Source organism: Peromyscus californicus, unplaced genomic scaffold, assembly GCF_007827085.1.
Source record: "Peromyscus californicus insignis strain IS unplaced genomic scaffold, ASM782708v3 Scaffold_9__1_contigs__length_137607984, whole genome shotgun sequence".
NCBI classification, from domain to species: Eukaryota; Metazoa; Chordata; class Mammalia; order Rodentia; family Cricetidae; genus Peromyscus; species Peromyscus californicus.
In genome coordinates this window covers 82,846,691-82,857,087 of record NW_026294617.1, presented here as the reverse complement: position 1 = coordinate 82,857,087, position 10,397 = coordinate 82,846,691, and the positions used below count along the sequence as shown (strand labels likewise).

Genomic DNA, 10,397 nt, shown 5'->3' with positions numbered 1-10,397 from the left:
TAAAGAACATTGTGCAACATAGGAATCTTCCAATACAGTGGTCCTAGCTTCCAGTGCCTGGAAAGCACCTCAAATAACACTTGAGTGTACTAACAAAGGACTGGGTTTTCTCCCCTTCTCTCTCTTTCCTTCATTTTGAGATATGGTCTGACTGGAACCCTGTGTAAACCATATGGACCAAGCTGTCCTCAAACTTGCAAGCAACCTCCTGTGCAATCAACCTCCTGTCTACCCTGTCCCCATCTCTTCATTTGTTTTTGTTTTTTTGATAGGGTCTCACACTATAGCCCAGGCTGTGCCAGAATTTGTGACAGTTCTGCCTCAGTCTCCCAAGTTCCGGGATTATAGGTGTGAACCGCTATACATGGTCTGAAAAACTGAATTTTAAGACCTAACGAGCTTAGATTTAAATAAGAGTCTACTGCTGGTGTAGTTGAAGACTACCCCCAGCCCCAACGCCTACCCCGACCCCAGAACACCACCTACCTCCCTTGCACCACAGGACTAGGGGCCACATTCCTGGAGGTTTTAGGGACCTGTTCTAATTGTCACGTGCTGCCCCCAGAAGAATTGTCCATGAAAACAGAGCCCGGTGGGCTTCTGTCCCTGGTCTCGCCCTGGGCCACCAGAGGCCGCTGCGAGCCAGTTGTGCTCAACCTCCCCGCAGAGCGCCCCCACACATCTCGAAGGAGGCAGAGGTACCCGCAAGGGCTGAAGCAGCGGGGACAACTCCCAGCCAAGCGGCTGCGCGCTCCCCAGCCTGAGGGCGGGAAGCTTGGGTGGACCCGACTGAGCTCCACAGGGCTGGTGGGTCCAGGCCCAGAGCATCTTAGTGCTCAGAACCGGGCTCACTAGGTCGCCGGATTAGCCCATTGCCCTGCACTCCTCAGGGCACAGCAACTTGATAGCGACTGATCGATCACAGACAGAGCTCGGGACCAGACAACACCCAAGCTGGCCACTCCCGGGAGAAACCCGCCTTTGGGAGTCTAGATCCCAAGCTCAGAGGCATCGAGGACCTCAGGCCAGAGGGTTGAACCGGGGCCACTGCTGTGGAGCAGGTGGGTACCAGAAGTAAGAATGGGTGCTGGAAGGGGACAGGAGCAAGCAGAGCAAGGTGGAAGGTTCTTATTGATCCCTTGTTGATACGCAGGCTGCTCCTCAGCATCACCTTAGCCTGAACTGGGGACTGGGAAAACAGCCCTAGAAAAGTGAGGTAGACGCTGAAGAACAAATCCCAGAAGCCTCCTTCTCCAGCACCGTTTGAAGAGGGAATAGAATGCCAGAGATCCTGAGTCCCCATTTCCCCTAAGTTCTCTGAGCATTGGAGTATCTAGGAGAAATGCATGAGTTGGATGGGATTTGGGGAGAGCTCAGCCAGAAACAGGATATCGTCAAGAGAAGAACAGGTGACTTTTGCGATGCTCAAAATGAGGGCCCCCGACACAGACTGGAAGAGCAGACCCACTTAGAAAACAGGCACACACAGAAGGGCAAGAACGCCCCCATCCCCAGCGGATGGGCGCCACCCCTCCACCATCCCCATTCCCCCTCTGGGCCTTTCCAGAGCTCAGCAGCCCCGTGTGTCTGTTTCAGTTTTACTTCTCATGGGAGACTGAGCAGGCACAGGACCTTGGGGGAGAATGGAGACGCCCTTGTGGGCTGTGCACGGAAGCTAAGACCTGTTGCACCGGTAGGCTAGCGCTCTGTAAGGACTGTAGCAGAATTAAGCCGGCTCCAGAAGAGTCCAGGAAGTGAGGCTCATGACAGGTTGGAGGTGGAGGCCAGGGGAATTTGGAGACCTCGGAATTCTCCCCCAGGGGTCTCTTCCAGGACGAAGCTGGCAGATTCTGCACGCTTCTCTGAACTTAGCTCTGTCCCAAGACCAGAGAGATGGCAGCACTGAATCTTATCCCCTCACTCCTGCTTTGCTCCTAGGAAAAGGAAAACGCAGCCACTCTTCTCAGGGTCACCTCCCCCTCAGGTTTCCATAGTCTGGGGGAGGAGGGCAGGGGAGCCGGAGTCCTTTCCTAGAGCAGAAACGACTGCCCTTGCCACCGGAACAGCCTAAGCTGGACTTCCTTTAATGCCCAGCCGGTTCCCTTATTCTCTTCCAAGCTTTCTCTTGGCCCCTGCAGGGGTCTGGTCTCTCTCTATTCTGAACTACCTCCAAATTGCTCTCTACTTATCCAGGTGGAATGAGTCTGAGACCAGCAGATGAACAGACAGAAGCCTGAAGACTCCAGGGACGGTAAGTGAGACAACTGGAGATGGGAGTGGAGGAGTGAGCGTCCCCTCCAACGGAGTACCTGTAGCCTTTGCTTTGGCACCTGCTAAAGCAGGTTTTAGGACCTGTTCTGAGGTCTTAGTGGAGCTGGCGCTGGCTGGGGCCAGTGATCTAGGCCAACCCTTGACCTCCTGGGGCTCTTTCTGTCCCCTTCTGTGGCTAGTGTCTCCCAGTTTCTCAGTGTTTCTGCTTCCCTGGTTTCCCTCTGGTTCTTACCCACCCTCTGGTGTAGACGTTTGAGGCCCTGTTCGGTTCACAGGAGAAAGGAGGAAGAGAGTGCTGGGCCTAGGGCAGGCTTCTGGGTCCTGTCACAGGCCAGCCAACCTCTGGCAAGACATTTAACTTCTAGCCTAGGTTTGCTTCTTCCCTCCTTCCTTTATTTATTTTAGTGTGTGTGCATGGTGTATGCATGTGTGCACCATGTGAAGGCCAGGGGAAGCCTTCTGACGGAGGCTTCCTGCTCTACCGCCCTCCCCCATACTCCCTTCAGACAGGGTCTTTCACTGAATCCCGCACTAGGCTGTCCAGCAACCCAGTGATCTTTTTACATTGTCCAGCTTTTCACATCTGTGTTGGTATTCCCATGCTTGCTCAGCAAGTCCTCTTTCTGACTGAGCCATCCCCCTCAGCCCCGGGTTTTGGTTTTGTTTGTTTGTTTTTGATTGTTTGAGATAGGATCTTCCCATGTAGCTTGGAACTCACTATGGAAACCAGGCTGGCCTCAAACTTCCAATGGTCTTTCTGCTATCTCCGAAGTGCTAGGATTACAAGCATCTGCCACTACGAAAAGCCTTTCTTTCCTCCTTCCTTTCGTTCTTTTCTTTTTTTTTTCTTTCAAAAATTGAAATTGTGTTCAGATTGAATTGCACTATTACAGTCCCATGATTTGAAACTCAAACACATAAAAGAAAGAAACTGGTGGGAAAAAAATCATTCTTCGTCCCACTTCTCTTAGAAAAGCAACAAATTTCCCTTCTCAATGACAAACAATGTACACTCTCCAGACCTGGTGTGTACGTATTAGGACGGACACACACACACACACACACACACACACACACACACACACACACACACACCCTGCCTTGTACGCACTGTGTATACACCTCCTGCTTGTTGCTTTTTCTTCCCCTGTAAGACTGGGTTCTCACTAGAGTCTACCACACACATCATTACCAAGCTCCTGGATGATTTGGGGTTTTGGTGTGTTCTGTTCTGTGTTCCCAGTGATCTGGAGAGAACTACATTTTCAGGTGCTCCACAGTGTACTCAGCTGCTCTACTGATGGCTGTTAGGGTTAGAGTCAAACTTTTGGAGCTTCTTTTGTAAAATGGGTTATAGCCATCCTTCTGCAGTGGGATATAATCAGGAGCACACAAGGGAAGTGTTTGGGTCAAGAGCTCAAAAAGTGGGAGTCAGCATCATTGTCTAACCCATGGCACAGCCCTTCAATCCACTCGGCAAAATCTCTTGAATGTCTCCTCCACAGGCTCTGCCTTCCTGTTCCCTGGTCCTTCTGTATCACTCATCACTGGCTGCAAGCTGCCTGGAGACAAGGTTTGCATCCTGCTTAACTTTGGGCTTCTAGAGCATGACACAGAGAAGAGACTGAGTAGTCTGAGTGCAGAGGGAGCATCTGCCCTGAGTTAAGCAGGGTATGTACTTCTCTCCACAGAATGAGTGAGAAGACCGTGAGCAACTGGAGCCCAGGCAGCTGGGTGCTAGCACTGTGCTTGGCCTGGCTGTGGACACGTCTGGCCTCTGCTTCCTTGCAGCCTCCAACAGCCGCAGGTTTGGGGAAGGCGGTGAGACTAGAGAAGGGGTTTTCTAGGACATCTGGAGAGCTAGAAGGCCCTCCAACCCATCCCACAAAGCCCGCAAATCTCTGGGGCAGAGTAATATTTGCAGAGGTGACTCCTCTGGTCATCACTCAGGAAACTGTCCTCTTCTTCTGCTGCCCTCCAGAGAAGGCCTGGGTAGACACACTGGTACTATCTTTTCCAGGGGGAAGGTGTTCTGCAGTGAGAGGCCCTCGGGTGGAGGCTTAAGTCTAGTCTCCTGGCCTAATTCTGGGGTTTTCCTTCTGGGATGGCTAAAGCCTCTGTAAGCGGATGATCCTGCCCCACGCATTGTAAGCTCTGGGGCCCTTGCCCTCACCCTGAGAAAGTAGAAGGTGGGGGCTGGTGTGCAACTCCAGCTTTCAAAGAGTCATGAGTATGGCCTCAGCAGGGTGGGTAGAGAGGTAACATGAAGGTTTCATCTGCTCTTCTCTTCCTTACCATTAGATAACACGCTTTCTCTCTCTCTCTCTCTCCTCTGTCTCTCTCTCCCTCTCTTTTTGCATGTGTGTGTGTGTGTGTGTTTTGAAGGTATGACCTGAGCACTTGCCTCTATGCTAGGCATAGTTCTACCACTGAGTTGCAGCCCCAGCACTGGATATCTCTTAAATGACCTTTCCATGACCAAGGAGGAGGGACTTGAGGGCCTGCAGCAGGGTGGGAGGGAGGAGGGCAGGTTTGGAGGCCAGGGTCACCTGATCTTATACTGCTGGCCAATCAGTCCTAGTAAAGCAAGGCACCTGTGAGGTGATTGCCGCACATCGCTGCTGCAACCGGAATCGCATTGAGGAGCGCTCCCAGACCGTCAAATGCTCCTGCCTTTCTGGCCAGGTGGCTGGCACTACAAGGGCAAAGCCCTCCTGCGTGGATGGTGAGTGAATGGCCAGGTCCTGGGCAGCCAGGTGGGTAAGGAGGCCCAGAGCAGAGATAAGAAAGTCTGTTTAGGCCTTGCCATCTGCTGGGATCTGGTTTCATAGTCATCTCAAGACTTACCTCATCAGTCTTAAGTGATGGAGAATCATCTTGGAGGAAAGGGCAGACCTGACCTGCCCTGTGTCATAAAGGAAGACAGCTCTTGTTACAGGTCACACACACACCTGCCACCTGGTCCATGCACACAGGGATGCATTCCCTCACACTAATTCCTCTGCCCACACACTCCTCCAGAGAGATCCTCTTCTACAAGTCCACTCTTCTCTCAGCCTACCTTTGCCTTCTCCTGTGGACACATGTGATCCCTCACATCACACATCCACTTTCCCTCCTTTCTGCCCACACTTGTGTTCCCACGCTCTGGCGGCATCCAGATCACCATGCTCATGCTCACTAGCTTGCACACCAGCTTGTGCACTCCCGGATGTGGTGTGGATATCAGTTCATATCCACTAAGGAGAGCGCTGAAGGCGGGACCTCTGTGCTAAGGACGGCTGCCTCCTAGCTTGACGTCCTCTTCCCCTTTCGGTGTGAGGCAGTAATGAAGTTTATTGGGATAGCCCCCAGTCCTCAGTCTAAGTACGGTGTTGCCTCCTTGGACAGCCCATGGTAGGGGGGAGAGAAGGGAGAGGTAGCGAGCAAAGCCCTAGGCATGTGGGAAGGAGGTACACCTCATTCACAGACCAGCGTGGCCAGCGCTGTGCTCCCAGCGCTTAGAGCCACACCTGCCTCCTGCCCCACAGCCTCCATCGTCCTGCAGAAGTGGTGGTGTCAGATGGAGCCCTGCCTGCTGGGGGAGGAGTGTAAGGTGCTCCCGGACCTGTCGGGGTGGAGCTGCAGCAGTGGACACAAGGTCAAAACCACCAAGGTATTGAGGTGGATGCTTCGTCCTCCCGTCCTGTTCCCCTTCACCTGGGGTAGCACAGGGGCCGAGCCCTGGAGGGCCAGGATGGCAGTACTGTAAGGTGGACATGTGAACCGTGAGAACGCATTCCAGACAGTCCTCCTGCGGCTGCCTCCACTCTAGGCACTGCTGCTGAGGATGTGGTTTGCCCTGGGAGGCAAAACTGATGCTCTGCATGCCTTGGTTTTTTCCTCTTTGCTTAGCATGGGTTTACCACTAAAAAATATCAGGCCTTTCAAAACAAAGTGGAGCAAGGTATAGTGGCACACATCTGTAATCCTAGTACTCAGCAGGAAGATCAGGAGTTCAAGACTAGCCTGGACTGCATGATACTGTCTCCAAAACAAACAAACAAACAAACCAAAACAACAACAACAACAAAGCCTAAGGGAGAAAAAAGGTGGAGAACTAGGAAATTACCTAGGTTATCCAGGGAGGAATTTCTCCTAATATCTGAATTCCAGAAACAGTAACTACTCTGCCTACCACCCTCTGCCACAGACTGTGCCCAGTCCCTTACACCACAGCCATTAACTCCCTGCCGTTCCTACCTGCCCTCCTGTAGTGAGATTGATCTCTCCTCAGTGACAGCACCAAGAAGATTATTATCATGGCTTGCTGCCTGCCCCCACAAAACAAGGGGCAATTAAAATTTTATCAGACTCTTTAGCAGTTTCATGTGTGCCTTGGCTAATTAGTTGCATGTCACTGTCATCATCAACTGTGCAAACGAGGGACAAGCCAAGGCAGTGTCTCCGCCCCCAGCCCCCACATGCACAGTGAGAAGGCTAACAGTTTCTAGGGTTCTAAGAAAAGCGGGCGTTTTCATAGAACACACAACACTGGTAGCTAGCTACAGCAAGGAACTGTTTGGGGGCTAGAGAGATGGCTCAGTGGTTAAGAACGCTTCTTGCTTTTGTAGAGGACACAGGTTCAATTCCCAGCACCCACATATGGCAGTTCGCAACTGTCAATAATAACTCAGTCCTAAGGGATCCAGTACCCTTTTGTGGCCTCCTAAGGCACTGGGAACACATATGGTGCACAGACATTCGTGCAGATACAACACCCATACACACAAAACTTAAAAAAAAGGAAGGGGGGCTGGAGAGATGACTCAGTGGGTGAGAGTACTGGCTGCTGTTCCAGAGTCCTGAGTTCAGCTCCCGGCAACCACAGTGTTTCACAACCATCAGTAAAGTTGGATATGATGCCCTCTTCTGGTATAAAGTCGTACACGCAGATAGAGCACTCATACGTTAAAAAAGATTTTTTTAATTGATTAAAAAAAAAGAAAGAAGAAAGAAAGGAAGGAAGGAAGGAAGGAAGGGAGGGAGGAAGGAAGGAAGGAAGGAAGGAAGGAAGGAAGGAAGGAAGGAAGGAAGGCTGGGCAGCCTGTCTGTAGGCAGCTAAGGAAGACAGCCATTCTGAGAATGTTTATCAAGACTTGCAAAGTGAGGCCCATCACAGAGCTTGGGACATTTGCCATACTGTTACAGGGTAAGGTTTGTGGCCTGAAAGGTAGATTACGGCCTTTGCACTTTGTGTGGTGACTCAGAAGCAAACAGTGGTGAGGCTTGTCTGACTGACGCCGGCACCGGGCCACCATGTCCAGCTCGACGGCTGTAGGAGACTAGCAGCCATGACCTCTAATTGACTTGCATGACCGAGGCTCTCTGGCATGCTACAGTGGCTGGCTCACTGCTGCTTTTTCTAACCTTCTTCTACCCGACCGCTTGCTTTCCAGGTCACACGCTAACTCTCGGGGTCATGGCTTAGGCAGAAAGAACAGCCTTGACTGGGCTCTGGACTGAAGAATAGCTTCTGGTCACCAGCCAGCAGATATGAAGACTCACCCACCCGGACATGGAATCCCATGTGTCCCATGTCAAATGCAATGTCAGACTTGCCAGGGCCCTGTTAGTCATGCTGCTTGGCAGAAATGCTTGGATCTTTGGCCACATACTTAGAGACCTGTGCTCTCCTACGAACAAAGGTCAACACATATAATCCTGTCCTTAAGGAATATCCTGTCAAACTAGGGAGTAGATGGCAGATGATTTAAACAGTTTAAAGTGTGTGGTACCATGGCCTCTGAGCTACCTGCTGTGGATGCGGTGGGGATGGGGTGGATGAGACTCTCATAGATCTTCAGCTACCCTCTAATCATGATCACAGGACCCAAGGTGATGAAGTCATATCAGTACCTTCCCATCAGTCCTGCATCCCCAGAAAGATGTTAAGATGTTAAAGGAGACACTGTCCCCTGATGCCAAGCCAGTGGGATCTCTTTTGGACAGTGTGGGAAAGCAGAGATGAAGCCCAACAACTCTTCAGCACAGCTCTGCAGAGGCAGGGTGTGTGGCTCACACCCTTTGCTGTCTATGGGATGGACAGGTCCTCAGGATCACCCCTACCCAAACTTCAGGTGGTTTTTGTTTTGTTTTTTTCTTGTTTTAATGGATGACAAAACTGAGTCACAGAGAGATGAGATGGTTTGCCCAAAGATGTCACAGCTCGGGCTTCCAAACCATAGTTGCTGAGATTCCAGGGTAGGTCTTACGTGGTAATTTTATCTAGAGAGCGGGACCCTGCAAACACTGTCTGGAGAGCAGCTACATGTTTCTTGGGAGGGGGATTTTGATCACTGGGACTTTGATTGACGCCACTGATCTCCCATCCAAAATAATCCAGAATCCCCATCCACTGCAGAGTGGAGCCACTTCTCAGTCCCCCAAGTCCGAGCAGTCCCCATGGTAGCCCAGAGGTCACTCGGCCTGGTTGCAGCTGGAGCACTGGAGCTGACATCCCGTTTGTTGCCCCTCTGACCCTTCTCTTCTAAGAGCTTCAGCCATCTCCCTGCATAGGTACCTGGAAGGCAGAAAGTCAGACCAGAGTGCAGCCCAAAGTTGAAGTTCTTTACAATCAGGCTGGCCTCCTAGATGGCTTGGGAGTAGCATGCTGGCTTCCTCTCATCACCCAGGCCTTAGTTAGGGAACGGGGTGTGTTAGAGGCCAGCCTGGATGATGCCCGATCCTGAGAAGGCAGATCGGTGATAGCTAGCTGAGGATGGAGCCTCGGCTTCCCCTGTCTCCCTAAGCATTTGAATAAGACTCTGATATCACCCCACCTCAGGGCACGTTCTTGTTTTCACTCTATGAGATGAGCAGCAATGTTAACTTCAGAAAGGAGGCCTCTAACAGTCTCTGCATACAGCAGGGCCCACAGGCCAGGGTCCCCATGAGAGGTCAAAGGCTGTCATGGCCTCTTTCCACACTCAAGAGTGGAGGTCAGAGGATACATGCAGGGGATTGGCAAATATTTTCTGGAAAGAGCAAGAAAGTGAATATTCGATGTTCTGCAGACCATTATTAAGTCTCTGTGACATATTCTTTGTTTCATTTTGTTTTGAAAACATTTCAGAACTGCCAATGCCGTCTTTAGCTCTAGGATGGAAGAAACACATTGTGACCCATTTCAGGTGTTTGTCACCGCTCCCAGGGGACAGTTGAAGGCCTGGGATGGCCTCCCAGCCTCCTGGCTTGCCCTCTGTGCCATGGAAACCTGAGCACAGGGCTAGGGCTGGCTTTGTTTTTCTCCTGATGCTCAGAGAGAGAGAGAGATGGGTGAGTGAATTATTTAGGTTACAAATGAGACAGCTTTAGCGGAGCCAGACAATAAAAGCCCGCTTTCCTGGAGGCCAGAATATAGGTTCTGCAGGCTGCTGTGGAGCTCAGTGACGGAACGCTGGAAGGAGAGGTGGGCTCGCTCTCCCCTCCTTCCTGGACACTGTCACAGTCTTGCTTCAGCCCCCCCCCCCCACACACACACACACCAGCTGTGTCATCCACATGAGCTGGGGCTGGAGGGGAAAACACGGAAATGATGCCGCACAAACTGGAGAGCTGCCAGCCGCCACCAGCCTCCACCTGCCTCAGTGTCCCATTCCTGTACCTCCCCTGGGCCCCAACTGAAGTCCTCCCAGCCTCCCTCTCTCCTGACCTGGCCATGAGTTTATTGGGTGAACTCTGAGGGGGTGTCTGTATATGTCCAGGAGAGCACCACATAAGAAGGTCTGGCAAAGAAAAGAAAGTGACCAGCCCCCCAACTCCAGCTCCCCTAAATTCTGTATCCAACTGAGTCCAAACCTGCCTGTGTCTTGCAGCTATCCAAATGACAGTCTAGAAATAAATGGATTTCCTTGGAGCATGGGGTTCCTAGAGTCATTTGTATCCCTCCTTGGTGGGGGCATCTCAGATCCTCTGAAGTTTGCGGGAACCTCCATCCCCTCAACTATGCAGGCCTTAGGAAAGTTGACAACTATAAATCATGTGACTGCTTTCTGCTGGCCCCCTGGCAGTTTCATTAGCGTCTGGGAGTGACGTCCTGGCTAATGACTCCAGACAGCTCCACAGCTTTGAGACTGCAGCTCCCT

The 10,397-nt window shown here is 51.7% G+C and overlaps 1 protein-coding gene across 3 annotated transcripts; it reads left to right on the top strand.

Annotated features, from left to right (window-relative positions):
• The first annotated feature begins 609 nt into the window (after positions 1-609).
• Tafa3 (TAFA chemokine like family member 3) lies at positions 610-10,168 on the top strand. 3 transcript variants are annotated; one of them, XM_052731964.1, is made up of 7 exons: positions 610-1,061; positions 2,194-2,251; positions 3,777-3,844; positions 3,963-4,078; positions 4,847-4,996; positions 5,802-5,926; positions 7,710-10,168. In XM_052731964.1, the coding sequence occupies exons 4-7, from the start codon at positions 3,964-3,966 to the stop codon at positions 7,719-7,721; spliced, it is 402 nt and encodes a 133-aa protein (XP_052587924.1). In that variant the 5' UTR covers positions 610-1,061; positions 2,194-2,251; positions 3,777-3,844; position 3,963; the 3' UTR covers positions 7,722-10,168. The 3 variants fall into 3 exon arrangements, with proteins under 3 accessions (XP_052587924.1, XP_052587921.1, XP_052587923.1); XM_052731961.1 differs by lacking the exon at positions 7,710-10,168 and having other exon boundaries at positions 5,802-6,030; XM_052731963.1 differs by lacking the exons at positions 610-1,061; positions 7,710-10,168 and having other exon boundaries at positions 1,666-2,251; positions 5,802-6,030.
• Positions 10,169-10,397: the final 229 nt, after the last annotated feature.